This window comes from Acyrthosiphon pisum, chromosome A1 (genome assembly GCF_005508785.2).
Source record: "Acyrthosiphon pisum isolate AL4f chromosome A1, pea_aphid_22Mar2018_4r6ur, whole genome shotgun sequence".
NCBI lineage: Eukaryota > Metazoa > Arthropoda > Insecta > Hemiptera > Aphididae > Acyrthosiphon > Acyrthosiphon pisum.
Window position 1 is genome coordinate 142,824,300 of NC_042494.1, and position 18,267 is coordinate 142,842,566.

The 18,267-nt window shown below is 35.4% G+C and overlaps 1 protein-coding gene across 1 annotated transcript in view; it reads right to left on the reverse strand.

Annotated features, from left to right (window-relative positions):
* LOC100161376 (homeotic protein deformed) overlaps positions 1 to 15,827 on the reverse strand; it is a 22,235-nt gene extending 6,408 nt beyond the window's left edge. Inside the window, exon 1 of the mRNA XM_001946856.5 lies at positions 14,452 to 15,827. Within this exon, the coding sequence (XP_001946891.2) occupies positions 14,452 to 15,313 (862 nt within the window). The 5' untranslated portion in view covers positions 15,314 to 15,827. The remainder of the gene's footprint in view (positions 1 to 14,451) is intronic.
* Between the last annotated feature and the right edge of the window lie 2,440 nt (positions 15,828 to 18,267).

The window sequence follows — 18,267 nt, forward strand, 5'->3', positions numbered from 1 at the left end:
TTTAGATATTTAGCATATCCCTAGTTACTACGTCCCTACCTATTATCATCAATATTATTATTTTCTTAGATATTTTCTTAGATGATCTAAGTTATTTTTCTGTGATATACGGGCAGATAATATGACTTAACATTTGTGATCACGGTCTTAGAAGACCGTGTTTGTGATCAACGCTTATCATTTTTAGTATAGGCGAATTGCCTATACTAAACAACACGATAAGGCCGGGCCTCAATATTACAAAACAATATTATTTTCACCGAATAAATAAAAAACTTTCATATATATAAATATAAAAATGATAGTAAGTATTTAATTTTAAAACACAAGTCTTAGGAGGGATGTGTTATTCTGCACAAAATAAGTAGAGGGATGAAAAATGTAAGTTCAAAAAAGTATAGGGATGCCATCCCCCCGTATCCCCCCCCACTTCGACCACTGCAAATATGTGATTGAATCTAAAACATAATAATGACAACCATATTTATCAAAAAAAAAAAAAAAGAATTAAGTTTTAAAAAAAGCTCGTGGCGATCAAATGATTATTGACAATACAATATTATCACGTATGTGCACGACGCGGGCGGGACACGTCAGAAGGACCTACAAGGACCTATACCACCTACCTACTTATACATAATAATATATGATAAAACAGCCGGCGAGCTGTGTCTGCATTTGTTGCGTCGCGCGTATACGAGTGTCAGCCAGCAAGCGAAGCGAGGACCACCGGCGCGAGTGTGTTTATACTTGAGAATAATATGCCTTCGGCGGATACAAATGAGCTTGGCCGTGTCGTTGCATCAGTACGTATAATATAATATTGTTGTGCGTATAAACATACACACACACACTCACACACAATATATAATATCATGTACACGAGAGCAGCGCGCGTATATAATATCAATAGCGGTCTAAAGATGTTCAAATTAGCAATGAATAGAGCCTCATCGTCTGCAGCAGCAGTGCTTGATGCGCGGTATAAATATATAATAGGTACGCATACATCATCTATACACATAATACAACGACATCCACACACGTACCTGCCTATATGTAATATATTATAATATACCTACCTGTATACGTAATTTACGTGACCTCTGTAATGGGTGTTTGGAGCATAAACGCGCTGGTGCGGTATCCGTGTACGACACGTAGGTACGATCATTAAAGGGCACATGAGACCGCCCTGTCGAACGCGATATTAATCTCGCGGGCTGCGGCGGCGGTCCGCGCGCGTTCGCCGGGTGAGGTCGCGCGGTCCGAAAATTATAAATCGCCTGCCATTGTAGTTGGCGCGTTTTACACGCTCCTCCGCGTCGCCCCGGAGAATCCCGAAACGACACTATGCACGCGCATGTAAAACGCGCGTCGAGTGTGTGGCCATTATTATATATATACACACACACGTGTAGGTATATATAGTACCTACCCATATACAATAATAATATAATATAATTTATATACGTCCCCGTTTAGATAATATATATATATATATATATGTATGTGTACAAAGTACCTACTTAACATCGCACAAGTGACACCCGTGTAGGTATACGCCGAGACTTCCCCCGTCGCCGTGCGACGTCGATATGAGGCCGTTTAATATAATATTATATACATATGCGCGTTATTAATAACGGCGTGTTCTTATACGTATTATTATTTTGATTGTGATAAACTGCACGGGAGGGTCACGGACAATGTATATACGATTATATATAATATTATGCAGTGTGCCGCACAACGATGTTTATGGGGATTCGACGACTATGTGTGCGCGTTGTGTAAAAAAATTAATGTACACCGAAGGACACATCGAGACGACAACGACTATTATTATACGCCGTCTATCGGACGTGATCGATACGCGTACATTATCATAATATTGTATGTGTTTGTGTATAGGTACGTTATTATTATTATATATCATTGAATTGCGCGCGATTTAAGCGTCCCCTGTGTCTCCTATCCACATTATATTATTATCGTATAATAATATATTACCTACTTGTATACACGACTCGAGCAACCAAAACCGTATAGCATTTATATAATATGCATAGCACTCGTCGCAGTGTTTATACACATAGTATATAGGTAATAATTTACACAGCCCCTTGTAATTTATCAACATCTACATCTTATATTATTATCGTCTCGCCGCCACCGCTGCTTGCCCCCTGCAGCAACCGGCAATCGCCCCATTCGTCATTGATAATTTAAAGGTACTTATAGAGGACGACAAAGTTAATGTCGATATTAATCTATCATACGAGTATCGAAACCTATATGTATACAATACACCTACTATATAGGTATAATACAAGTACCATATATGTTTATAATATATACCTATTGGTATAATATGTTCTTATGGATGAGGCCAACACGTTTGAGTGTGACAATCGATATGTCGTATCCACTTAGTGTAATCGTATTTTTAGTGAAATATATAATATAGGTACATTTCATGAGCTACGATCATATTATATCGTGTAAGTCTGATTAAGGTTCATGAGATGGTCGGTATTATATTTTATCCATTTCATGTGACGGAAACCCTTATTTTACAAATATTTTGTGGCTTAGTGTAATATTTTAAATTAAATATTAATTACATTATATACTATATGGTTAACTTTTCGTGAAATTGAAATAATAATATCGTCTTATCTTATTAAATTAGTTTTTTTATTATTATCAATAATTGTCATTATATATTTGTACTATTATTATTACTATTACAAAAATTAGTGTTTTGGCAACAACTTTAACACTGAACAGAAGTCAGAACCATTAAAACAAGCACAACGTTTTGTTTCACATTGGCGTTTACAAAATAATACTAAAAACACCTATTATCCACCAGATATATAAGAAACTGTTTCACGTAATGTAAGTTGCTTACCAATATTAACTTGAGCAATTTTTAAAAAATTAGAAGTCACAGTTAGGTTGCTGAATTGTACCCCTCTTTTACTAAACCACATTTAGTTTGTGAAGCTTATAAGCTTATATAGGTGTCTACCCTCACATAGGTGTCTATCATCTTACCCTTTGATTGACAATAACTGCGCAATTACATTGACAGGATCTCACGGTCCTCGATCTACTGTAGGCACTGTTATTGAGTCTCAATCATGAATTTATCCATAATACGATGTAATTAATTAAAAATATTACACAAAGTGTAAAATAAGGGTTCGGTTTCCATTTCATGAAATGGATAAAATATGTGTTCATTTCATTTTCACGAACCTAAGTTTGACTTACACAATATGATCGTAGTTTAAGTGGATGCGATAAACAGTAAACACACATTCTGCACAGCGCACATCTGATGTTCCTGTTCGATATATATTACACATCAATTATTAAACATATATTATAACGATGCATTTACTTATTTTGCTTATGCATATTATTTTACGAGACATTTTGTCACTTGTTTTTATACCATCAATTTCATTTTCAGTTTTTTCCATAGTACATATAATCATACAATCTAGGGCTATGGTAAGTTGTTTCTTGAACGAAAATTGTTAGAACAAGACTTTAAATATTTTAGTTACGAATTAATTATTATTGTTTTGTATTATATACACGTAGGTATACGCCAACCGCCGACGTAAAAACGAAATTGAAGGTAGTGAAAATACGACTTTGAGGCGTTCCCTTGAGAGGGCGTATATTGTACAGCAAAAACGCCCTACAGGAAACGCCTCGTTGCTTACAAATTAAAAAGGTTTATTATTTTTGTCTTACAAGTGTGGTGGTAAAGTTATTTTGAGCAAAAATATTTAAAAAAAAAAACAAAACAATGTGGTGCTAACACTGGCAGAAATCAAAAACTATCTGTACTCGCATATATGATTCAAATTTGAAATATAATCTAGCTCAAATTTTGAATTACTACAAAATTATGAAATTTGATCATACGATAAGGTAATAGCTATATATATTACGTACCTATTGGTGAAAAAGTTATTATTTGCTAGGGTGACAGCCGATAACTATGAATGGCAGAGCAGCTATAAATATTTGCTGGTATAAAAAGTGTGGTTTTCCAATGATTGTCATTTCCGATAAACATCAACCAAGAGAGCTAATGTCAATATAATATAGTGACATCACTACAATACTACGTTAGCCGATCGGGCTTAAAGACTATTATTGGTGTTCTATCCAAGAAAATATTAACGTATATATCGTGTAACCATGGTCCTTATATTAATTATGTACCTATATAATATACTGCTAACATATATATATATATTAAAGTATAGTTACATATCATATATAGGTTCAATTATGAACACTTTCGACACTTCTGCTTTATTCATAAAAGTAGTATTACCAGACTGCAGCGCTTTAATATGGCTTAACCGATTTGATTTTCGGCCACTATATAATGTTTTATCGCCATACTGCTATTATAGGTATACACACGAGTGTTATACAACATACCTATGGATATAATATTATCATACCAGGTATACGCACTTAAAAAAAAAGAAAAAGGAAAATAAAAAAATAAAATCTTTTGACGTGTCAACGCCGTGTGAAAACCGTTGGCATGTATAAAAAAAAAAGGAAAGAGAAAATCGCATGCGAATAAGGAACAGTAGCTTTATACAAATGGACGAGGGCGCGTGCGTGCGTGCGTGTGTCTGCGTGTGTGTGTAGCCGTCCCTAGGGTGTAATGTATTCTCGCGGACGCGCCGATGGCTGTGGCGGCACGGCGCGAGCGTTCAAAGGACATGTCACTAGCTAAATTTTCGACAATATTCCGACGGGGTTCGAAAAAGGGCGCACAAAGGTTTTGGCTTTTTACCGTGCACGGTCCACGACGGGTTTCCCGCCGCTCTCTATTCCGTCACACACACACATTCTCTGTCTATCGCGCGCGCCCTGTATATTGTATATTCCCCGGTACACCCCCTATACACGCCTCACCCATCCCCGTCCGGATGTATAACGGCAGATGCTCCTGACCCCGTTGAACCATTAATCAAATACGTGTCGTGAATGAAAACTGCACAAGGAAAAGGCCAAAAAGCGCTTGCAGGTCCTACGAGAGAAGAGCAAAATAAAAAAATAAAATAAAATAAAAATACTCAAATATATGATATATATATAGAAATTGTTCGAGAGAGAAAACCCGCGTATATATATATATATATATTATTATAATATTATATAATGCAGTATTGGAGTATGCGCGTGAGACACAGAGGGGCCCCGATATAATTTTTAGCCATGCGCGTGATACACGGCCTAAAAGAAATTTCGGTTAAGTGCGCAGCGGAGAAAGGACCGCGATGAAAATAAAATAATAATATCATGTTAGTTTTATATTAAGTCCCAGACGTTTAAGCGCATAATATTATATATGTGGTAGAACGCACTGCTGCAAATATAACCCTCGGGTCACGGGTATATGGGAATATATTTTATACAGTAGCGTTCGTATATATACATAATAATATATTAGACTTGCAATGAATGTAGATCGTCAATTGTAGGTATACCTATATATATATACATCATTGGAATCGCGCCCGCGGTCAACGATCCGGTTTACGATATTATTGCAGCAGTATAAGTAGAAACCTAATATATACCTAATTGAAAATACCGTTTCTAATACATATAATGTTCAAACGCATATAATATGATATATTTCACTGCACCGATTTACATGCACCTAACGCGTACCAGCTATATTATTATATTAGGTATGCATTATATATATTTATATATTATAAAGGAACAGAAGATTTTATGTTCCGTCTCGGTGTCCGCATCACCTTGACCACAAGACGCAGTCTTAGGACCTAAACTCGCGTCGATGCTTATAATTTTACGCAGTAGCGTCTAAACAATTATATAGGTACACGGCGACGTATATAAATTTTATACGTGGGTACGGTTTATTTTACGGGTAAATCCTTGGAGACTCAATACGAATGCCGGCGAGAAATCCGAATCGAACGCGCGCGAAGGATTCTATCGATCGCGCCAAATGATTTATGGAGAATCGTGATCGCGGAAACATCGTTCGCCGCCATCATTGCCACTGAAGCAGCAGTCGCGCGAACTATCTCCCCGCGATAAGACCATCTATAATTATTATCGCTGTAACACCCGACACCGGGGCATCATCCATTACCGCGTTCGGTTTACCGATTGACGGTGTCGAGGAATTAACATTTTAAAAATGACAGACATTCACAAACACTAAGGTGTTTTCCCCGAATTTATTAACATATTATATACCTACATAGTATAATATTATATAAGTACTTATATATAAATATTATAAGCAAGCTAATTAGGGGTACCTATAGGTGTAATATGCTAACGGCAGCTATTGTCGCTTTCGATTTACACGATGTTTATCTAATATTGCATAAATATATATAGGTAAAAACAATTTTAAGTTGCAACGATTAATATGTATTAAATAATATTCAACATAATTGGTAGGTATAAGTGATGATTAATCCAAGCTCTGGGGGACGGAGTGGCCGAGCGGTCTAAAATGAATTATAATGAACATGCTGCAACTTTCCGTCAATTTAACGGTCATTGCCACTGGAGAATTAGAACTTATACCTATATATTTAAATATTTTATATATACGTGCAATATTTTAATAACTTATACACTTATGACTTATACAGTAGTGCGCATACTATAATACAGGTAGGTAGGCATGTGCATTTTAATTGCAATATTTTCTCCAGACGTAACTAAACGCACGAGGTAAGTAATAATACCCACACGTGATGTGCACAGCAGCAATATAGTTCGACAACTGCTGGCCATTCCGTTTTCACCGCATTGACGCACAGTCACTACCTATACATATTCACACGCGGAATTTATATATAGGTATAATATATTATATATACGACGTACGTACATATTATATTATTATTAAATAATATATATATATATTAATATTATACATTTGATTGCAGATATATAATAATATAGTTCTGGCTAAATTTGATATTTTATATGGGAAGTGTAGGCAAGCCCGGATTAAGACATTTTGAAGCCCAGGGGTCAAAGTTTTAAATAAGGGCCCCGTACGAAAAATAATAATAATAATGTATAATATATTATTTAATATTAGGTACCTGTTGTAATAAATACATATAGGTACATATCAATAAATAACGAATAATGTATGACTTTATTAATTTATAGATTATAATTTACAAACTTTTTTCCTCGCTTTTGTTAACGCTTTCGAAAACATTTTTTAATTATTATTTAATTATTTATTGTTTGAAAAATGTCATATTCAGATGCCAGTGTCATGAGTGCAGTCAAATTTTCTTGGCTTAAGGTTGATTTGTAATCTGTATTTGTTCTTGGCTTTAATGAGCTTTGAAAGAGATCTTTCAGCTAAACAGTTTGAACTTGGTATAGTCAAATATATTTTAAGTGCAATATATAAATTGGGAAAGACATCAATTAATTATTTTTCATTAAACCATTTCCAAAAATTAAGTATACTAAAGTCCTCATAGCCTTTAATTTATGGTCTGCATGATTGCAAAAGGAAAAATACGCTTTAAACGGTTTCATTTAATTTTTATGTAAATATCTACATCTTCCTCATAATATGTTTTTCATACTTTGTTCGATATTATTTTCTTCATAATAGTTGTGTCAACAATTGGAACACACTATTTTATTTGTAACAAATAAAAATTGTAAGCATCAATTCATTTGTCTAGTTCAGAACAAAATGTATCGATATAGTTATGTTTTGGGTTTCAATTCTAAACTTATCAGTGCTACAGAGCGGATTTTTAGGTTTTTAAAAGCTCAAAACATGATGCTAATATGTTCTAAAAAACCGTAAAATATTCCTTAAACTTGTAAACACGTAGATAATATGATTTATTTTTCTAAAATAGTTCATAAAAACAGTAAATAACTTGCATGCTGCAGTATGCACCATTTCTTTGGTAACAGGTAAATTATTTAAATATAAAAGTAAAAACAAATTTATTATTAAAAAATCATTCTCATCATGTCATCAGTTATCAAATACGATAATCTGTTGTATAATAGCCTATAACGAAAAAAGTAATGGACAAATCTGAGTCACTTAAATAAATTCCAACGATCGAGGCCCATTGACTTATTAAGACCATTAAATTAATCTGTATATAATTTTGAAGTGAAAATATAATTAAAATTGTAACTATGAGTATATGGTTATTGGTAATTCAACCAAAATAGTTTAGGTACTATTATTGATACTTCTAAAGGTTATGTGTGGCAGTGTAAATATGTGTGATACATGTTTACACCACCGGTCAAAAGAAAAATCGATTTGGAATTGACTAATATAAAAAAAAAACTACGTAAATAATTTTTGACAATAATACACTACAGTAATTAATACAATAATTTATAGACGAAATCTAGATGGTTATAACTATAATAAGTAAATATATTATAATTATTTGTACATTTTAAATATGCATTTAATTTAAAATGTTAAATTTATATTTTCAGTAAAAATAACGTACTGCAGCCGTACTCAATTATACCTTACAGATTTAACGCGAACAACCCCCCAGTTTCATTTTACTTAACGCTGTATAATTTCCATGTAACACTTCACCACTGCGTATAACAACCAGACGAACGATAATATTTCATGTAAAGTATAATACCAGCGTAGGTAAGTATACATATAATATAGGAACCAATAATTTATGTTTTTGAAATGAAATTTATATGAATCTTCGTTTAAAACATTTCGGGACCATTGTATATAAGTGGTGCAATGCAGCATAGACTATAGATTTTGCACCGTCTCGTGAGCTGCAGCTGCAATAATTGTAATATATTTTGTTATGTATATAGCTGCAGCGTCGAATATTATAATTTTCATCCAACCCGAAACGAAAGTATATGAAATACAAAATAACAAATCGAAGGTCGAATATCACATGTGTGTATTACAGAATGCATACTGCTGCACAATGTACATTTCAGGTGCATAATATATATATAAGTACACGCACACACCTACGTATTATCATTGTTTATCGTAGTCAATCTTTTCGTGAAAAGTCAACCATTTAGGAAAATGGAAACAGCTTTTTTGCACAGATACAAAAATATTTCACGAAATGGTAACTTTTTCATGAAGTAATCTCTTCAATTTTACATCGTGAAATTTTTTTCACCATGCGTGGTCATTTGCTTTGTGAAACAAAACATTTTACTGCATAAAGTTATTATTATTTACTTATGCTATATTTATCATATAGCTACAATAGCTACATATTATGTCAAAATGTAATTCATATAGATATTTGAGTTGTATTTATTTAAAGACATAGTTATGTTAAGACAATAAGTTATAAATATCGGTAGTTCAATAGATAAGTACTTATTTAATGTTTCAATATCTATATAATATAATATATATTATTTAAGTCATATTAAATATACAAAAAAAAAAAAAATACTTATTAATTAAAAAAATTAAATAGAAGTTTATAGAAGTACAATATTATATACTATTTCTTGTTGACATTAATTTGTTTGAATTTTCATTTATTTAAAACTTTTAACTATTGGGTCGACTGGTCGAGGACAATAGTCAATAGGTTATGGCAACGGTGGCTGTTGCATACTTTCATACTATATAATACTATAATAATACCTTTAAAACAAGCACATCTCAGTTAGAAGTGACATGTACTTTTACAACTTAGGAACCACTAACCTCCCAAAAAAACTTGAATGGTTTTACGCGAAGTTAATTATTTTTGACTGTCAACTTGTTCACCTCATATACAATTTTTAGTGATATAATGCTGTATATTTTCAGAACTGAACTGTGAATGAAAATTAATACAGAATTGAAATGTGTAAATGTAGAATATCGTGGAGAATAGCCTGTGATCTTTATTCTACAGACTTGAATACCTACGACATTATATAATATCATAATGAAAAAAAATTACAAATTTCACATATAGGTAACAGGTTATATTGTATAGGTGCAAATATTATTTAATTATTTTAATAATCGGTAACTATTTGTGTGAAAATATTCAATATAGTTGTATCATGAGGTCTGTGGTTTCTGATAGTTACTCGTGTAAAATGTCATACTGAACGCGTCATACCTATATCGGTCATCGGGTTATATATATAGGACATAGGTATTTACTGCACAGTGCACATACACCACGAGATCATCGCATTCCTGAAAGAATAGGATGAATTATATAGGTACTGTAGGATTATTAACGATTGATTCGGAAAAAAAGCATCATAAACTAGTAGACCTATACCTATATTAATTGCTGCACAATATTGGTTATTATTTTGATAACCTTAAGACTTGAGTTTCAACTGCATGTTATATGCAGTGTATCACTTTATATTATTGTAGGGTGCGTGATGCGATGATATATCTATAATGCAGGTAACGACAGTCGACTATATAAGGATTTTATTGTCACTGTGCATGGTATATTATATTAATTGCCAATTAACATGCATGAACTATATATAGGGAGGACCAAACCCGGTGATCACCCACCCTCCTTTCGCCCAGCTGGTAAATAAAAAGGTAATTAAAATATGGCGTCAATTATGCAGTCGTTACAAAGTATAAATAATTATAATACGCAATATTACAATACTTAACTCTAAAGCATATATATAATTATAATATATATATACGGCCACAGTGAAGAGCGCACGCGCGATACCTACTCAGTTGACTATATATATAACGACGGAGAGTGTGCCGACAAACGAACGAGTACAAACATATAAACGTGATAGACAATCGCGTGAATCTAACATGATGACTCGGCGGTTTCTGGGGGGGGGGGGGGGGGTGGCGGTCGCAATGTCTTTAAACACGGAGGAACGGTCAAGTGCGTGCGAAAAATCTCCGTCAATGTCACGTGTCTCGACGGCCGATGATGGTTTTCCGTCGTAAATCTTGCAGTATATATGTATATGGGTACGACTTCGGATTTCGCACGTTAATATTATCAGCGGGTATTATGTTCTTAATTATTATATTATTATATACGAATATTAATTATATGATTATTTACAGTTATTTTCATATTTAATATTAGTAATATTGTCAAATAAATACTGGCGATACAATTATGACAAGAACACATGTATACGCATTACACATGTTAGAATAGCCGCGGTATATACCCAAGTCTATAAATATGGGAGTCTAATATTTTAAACGTTTAAATGCATATATTATACCGTCGCTGAAACCTCCTATGTACCAAATTTATGATTTTGAGGTTTTGGTTTCCCTGGATTCGGGACAAAAATAATATGTCCTATCTAATATCCGCCTATCTTCATCGAAGAATTAATTAAAAATATAAATAAAAACTCCTATGTCTATGCGTGTTACCTTCTATAAATCGTTTATGAATTATCTTTAATATATATAACACAAATGTGATGAGTTTATAATATGACACCAATTATCATTCTAAAAACGTCTTATTTCAAATTAAATATGTTGAATCCTCCTATGTTGGCTTAGTAAAAAAATAAACCCTAAACCTCAACTTTTTCATAACATTATTAATAATCAGTAATAATATTTCCACAAACATTGAATTATTTACTCTATTTTTTTTAAAATTAAGATTTTATGTGGTTTTAAAGTTTTATAATTTTTTTCTGAGGGTCGTTGGCAATTTGTTTTTTTTTTAATATTTTTTGCCTCTCCTGGAAAATTGGAGGAAAACGGAACATGGGACGTTTTTTTTGTGTCACTGACATTACGTCATTATTCATAATAATACATAACATTGCATTGTATTCACAACTATACGTCATCGTTGTCTTGGAGTTTCTTTGGCAATGATGCTTATAAATCCATCAAAAACGCTTATATCCCCTTATAAGTTATAACCTACCTAACATATGTATACACATATTGTGTAGGTCCTCTCTGATCGGTCTAATTGCTGCGTCTCCGGCAAGAGCAGGGGTCAGGGGCAACCATATACGTGCAATATACAACTAAATATATATGGTATACCTACATAAAATAACTCGAATAATACCATTTCGTTTGTTTCCTATCCGATTGCCTTATCTCGTTGACTCTATCTTAAACTCTACACAAAGTATTATTATATTATAGCTATTACGACAACGGTCGCTCTCGTTTGGACACTGCAGCGTCGAGTGCACATACGTTTATACGATATAATATATACAATAATGCAATACACACGTACCCTGTTGTTCTCTCCGATTACAAAAACTCGAGGTATTATGAGGTATTATAATACAGGTAAGTACCTATATCGTATCGTGGACGCCACGCCTGCAAACAATAAAACGTCCAGATCATCGGCTTTATCAGCCTATAAAAATCAATATGAGCATAATAATATACGATGATCCCACGAGACCTCGATATCGAAATACTTATAAATAATAATAAATAAGTATTTTATGTTCCATGCTGATGAAGTTTTGTATTTCAATCCAAGAATATCATAATAATTGTAATTCGTCGTAAAACGTTGTCCAAAGTATAAATTACTACTATTATTGTAGTTAGACCAACGGCGGAATGGCGCTAATGTGCTAAATAGCTGCGCGACGGAAAAAAAAATAATATTACAATATATTATGATATAATATTATTATAAACGTAATACCTATTTTAGGGGTATTTAAAATGATGTTATATGTATACGAAACCGCATGAGTAGGACATTGAGGCTTTCTAGGTTTCTGGAAAAACTAACAAAACGTGAATGATCGTTCGGTAGATATTACATATACGTATACAATAAGAAACCGTATACAGGAAGTTGCATTTAGATAATATAATAGAGGAGGTATAAAAACGTTTTTTTTTTTTTGTGCATAAGAAGATGTTTTTACGGTGTTTATATATGGACAGTGGCCAAATTCTTTTTTGAGAAATGGCCAAAACATAATATATAGATTATACTGCCTCCTGTTGTAGCGGTATGTGCTGTATTGTTCAATTTGTTACGGTGGTTTATATCGCCTTTTTTTCTTACATAAACATGATGTATTGGTAGGTACTTTCGGCGACAATGACGTTTATAAGGTTAAGTGTGTATTATGTAAACGGGATACGTGATCTATAAAATTCAAACCTCTCAGACCACAATATTCAATTGTATTACGACATGTCAACAGGACATTGCGAATACCCTGACACATGAGCAGGTAGGTCCTGGGGATGCATCAATGACGAAATACTACCGCTAAAAAACTGCACACCATGAATGAACATGACGTATCAATGGGCATACGTCGTATATACGCACATAAACGGATCACACGCACTGCGTGATACACTCAGGACGTATTATTAAGTGAGAACAAAAATACGTCTGACCTTTTGCAACACATATAGTTCTCACTATAAATATATATTAGACATATGGTTATAATATACTAGCAGGGAGCAAGGTAGTGTAGGTATTATATTGATATATATAGGTATATTACGGTCGATGTTGTAACTTTGAAATATATAGGTAGGTATATTATATAACATTAACAAGAATCCATCGTATTATTATTGGTAGGTTACCTATACCTTATATAGGTGTATTGACAGAGTGATATTATTTTATTTGTAGGCAATATTGCTAAATATAATATTCAACAAAATCGATTGAGATATTTAGGTACTAAATAGAGACGTAAGAGAACGCGTATTCCATGTACCTATGAGTACTTATTGTTATATTACCCACCTCGAAAGTAATTATATATTTTGTATGCTGAATAAATAATATTTATATAAAAAGTGGTAGCGACCACTACACCATAATACATAATATGGGATGTGTGCTACTGGTTGTAATAACGCAATCAATATCGACGAGTCCCTAAACTGCACTGCCTTAAAACTCCAAGGATTGGATGTTGGGTTATAGTTAACACTAGATATTATAGAAAATCAATACGAAATATGGCGGTGCTGACGGTATCTACTTATATAAATATACAAATAAATATATTTTAAGACCAAAAACGTGAACTATGATAGATATGAACCATCTATAATACATTGTATCGTTTATCATTATATATTCCAATATGATAATTGCGTGTGTAGTGGTGTACGGCGCAGTAATAAATGGAACTCGAAATAGTTAGTGAACGGTATAACGTAATTTGCAGTACGATATAAACTGCAATGTACTTATACATAATAATACATGTATCTACATGGACACGTTGACAAATCCACTTTAGAATTGGACACAATAGTATTGATCAATTTGGGACAAGTCTTATATATGCTATACATAGGCAATGCATACTTTGTTGTATAATATCTATAGAGTAAAGGGTTATATAAATATATAATATATATTGGTAATCTGGACTTACGCATTCCGGCCACGTGGTTCTTCTTCATCCACGGGTAGATGACCCGGTCCGATGACTCGCTGTCGTCCATCATGATTGGTGACCCGTTGACCGTGGTCATCATCATCTCGTCTGTGTCCGTGTTGCAGTCGTCCATATCGTCGGAGCATGACCCGTCCAGCGGGTTGTTGGACATGTGATTGGACGACGACGGGCTGGGCTGCAGGTGGCACGGCAGCGGCGACGGTGACGAGTCGTCCTTAATGTCGTGCGACATGACAGCGTTGAGGGCCACGGCCTGCAGGCCGCCGCCGGCCCCGGACGGTATTATGCTGCCGCCCTGGCACTGTTGCCCCGCGGCGTTGTGCATCAGGGAGGCCGGGGGCTGTTGGGCCTCGAGCGGCATTTGGCCACCGTGGTGCATCTGGTACGCGCCGTAATTGGTTGCCGCGCTGGTGTAATACGACGGCGTCTGACCAGGGCTCGGGTACATAGCCTGGATCTGTTGCTGATAGTGTCCCTGATAGTGGCCACCTCCACCACCACTACCATTTACCCCGAGGCCACCCGAGCTTCCGACACCGACGACGCCGCTGGCCTGCACTTGCTGCTGGTGGCCAGCACTGCCGCCACCGCCACCACTGCCGCCAACGTGTTGAGTCTGTTGGCTCAGGTGATTGGCGTGATGGGAGGGGTGGTGGTGCTGGTGTTGGTGGTGGTGATGTTGGTGGTGAGGGCTGCCGAAAAAGTCCGGCGAACCCATGTAGTTCTGCATGTTGCTGTAGTCGTCCGGCGGCGAGTACTTGGGTTCCACCATCATCATCTGGTGCATCTGCGTCGGTTGATGGTACGGCAGAGAGTTGTGCGTGAGAAACGAATTCATCGTTGGCGCATCCAATACGACATGCACTATATATTATATGGGTACTATATTACTGCGCTTGCACGGATTACGGCGGATAGTTAAAAACGTATATCTACGAAGTTATAGTACATACGACACTACTATCTATTATAATATATACACGACGACGGTGATCGAAATACTGAGGACGTCCGACGAACGTCGAGCTCCAAAAAACAGCGAGACGGGCGATATTATAACGATTGCGAAATACGATGCGAGGAAAACGAACGAAACACGTTGAAGACGAGAATTCGCACACTCGCGAGGTCCGACGAGTCTTATAATATTATTAATAAAATATATCCAATAGTATCCCGACGGCGATCCGGTCAACAACACTCGACACTAAACGAACAACGAATGACGAGACAATTTTTTTATTCCCTGCGATCATATGGTACGATATACGACCTACGGGCGGCGCACACACACAAAAACACACTCGGAACACCGTTTTGGGCATACTGATGCGCGGCGGCGGCGGTGACGACGGCCGTCGGGGCCGGTGCGCGCCGCAATTGCCGCCGTCACCGGGTGGAGGGGAAAACGACGCCGGAAGGCACGCCCCGCACGTGACCGGCTGTCGACCAATCGCCGGGCGCCGCCATATCGCCTACCATGTTTGCCGAGGCCGCCAACGACGTCGCGCGCGCCGCCGTCCACCGCGCGACGATCGCGTCGATTTTTCTCGGCGTCAATGAATCGCGATGCATATTAATAATACGATACAAACACAGTGCAGTAATAATAACATTAAAAAGCTGTATACGAATTTTGTGTTAATTATATTATATGCGTTAGGTACAGAGACGATAATAAGTTTTTGGCTGTAAGTTCCTTACATCTTGACGACATTTTGTTGCCGAATTAAACATTGTATGTAGCTATATATTAGATAGGTATACACATTAGGTAGCTACTTATATTATACGTGACTGTGTATATATATATAGGTTATAGGTAATAATTAGGTAAATAAATATTTAAATATAACACAATTTTATATGGAGCCCGCCTTCGAATATTGTACAGTGAGAATTTACGCGGACCCCAGAGACTTGGGAAAACGCACCAAATTGATATTTATGTATAGGGAAATAATATATTGTGTATATAATAACGAGTGCATATATAGTGGTATAGGTATGATAAAAATATTAGGTATACTGTTGATAAAAAAAATGTTCGATGATATTTTGATATATATATATGTTATAGGTGCTGTCGGTACCTATAAGCTTTAGCTGAGTTTAAGTAATATTCTTTATATTATAGTATATTTATTTATAGGCAACAAAAACAGAATATATGCAGGGCATGCTACTATATAGCACATAGTATATAATACATATAACAAGATAGGTATGTCAATACACTCGCTGTGAATAAGTAGACCTATACGCATACAGCATAAACAAATTATAAAATTAAAAAGCTTGAAATGTTTGAATTTCGTTGGGATTAGATTTTTAGTCATGCCCCATTATTAATTGCAGACCATAAGTCCAAATATGTTTAAGAAATACTTTAGAGGTATTAAAGAACCAAGAGGATGGGCAGACTCTTTTGACCTACCCCCCTCATCATACTTCAATCTACTACTCATGTATGTGTGTGTATATTATCATTGATAATAAATAATATATTATATATACGTATCGCGGTGTAGTCTATATATATATACGTATTACTTATATAGGTAGGAAGATGAGCTCATATTTAAATATATATTTACACATTTAAGTGGTGTCATAATAAATGGAAATATAAAATATAATGTGTGTGCAATACTTCTCACGCTGGAAATGGTGTGCGCGTCGCATATCGCGTGGAGGATCGGACCGCGCGCGCGACCAATGATAGACGTGTCGCACGAGCGCTATAACGTTCCGCGCGAGAGTGATTGATTGCACGCCCATCGGAAAACGGTGGCGGCGGCGGCGACAGGAAAAAGGGAATATGTATATAATAATATGCGAAACGCGACACACGCAAAAAGGGTGAGAATATAATAATCATGACGATGATAATATAACAGCGGTGGAAATATATATTATAATGTGTATATATATATACAAATGCGCGAATCCACTCTACTCTCTCTCACACACACATATACACACCCCGTGTAGACTCACGCGAAGATAAACATGTATGCGGGGGAGAGAACGATGCGATCGACGAGTGAGTGTGCGACAAAAGTTGTGATCGAGCTGTGGCAGTCGGGTTCATTACCGTAATGAACGGTTGCGGCCGGCGCGCTACAAAAACGGTGTGGTGATGGTTTGTCGGTCGAAAGGGTTTTTCGCGGCGGTCCCTCGAGAATTATCATATACCTATACCAACACAATATTACATATATAGCCGAGCTGCAGTCACCTATATATATATCATCGTATACGCATGTATATGTGTATAGGTATAAAATATAATATATATATACAGGTATAGGATACGCGTGCGGTCATTTATAATATATAAAAGTTAATTTTCATGTACAATGTACATGCACCTTATATTATGTATATAATACAACACACTTATTTAGAAATATACATATATTATCATATATACGTAGGTGATGCTGCAGGTGCGTCTTTTGGCTGCGAAACGGCAATCCCGTTAATTGCTCGACGGTCTATATAGGTACGAGTATGTGTAATAATAAATGCTCTTAACGCGCTGCTCGTCACATCGTTTAAAAGTATACTAAAATATATAACTATAACGCATAATTATCTGCCACCGCCCATGTTTTAATGTACTCGCGAACTCCAGCACACTCATTTCCGAATACCGCGTAAATAAAACAGTATATATGTACTATTATATATATCTTTATAAATCTTTATATACCTCTGTATAATCGTTTTCAGCGACGAATACCGCTGCAGTACCTACCTACCCACCTCATAATTTTAAGCGCGACC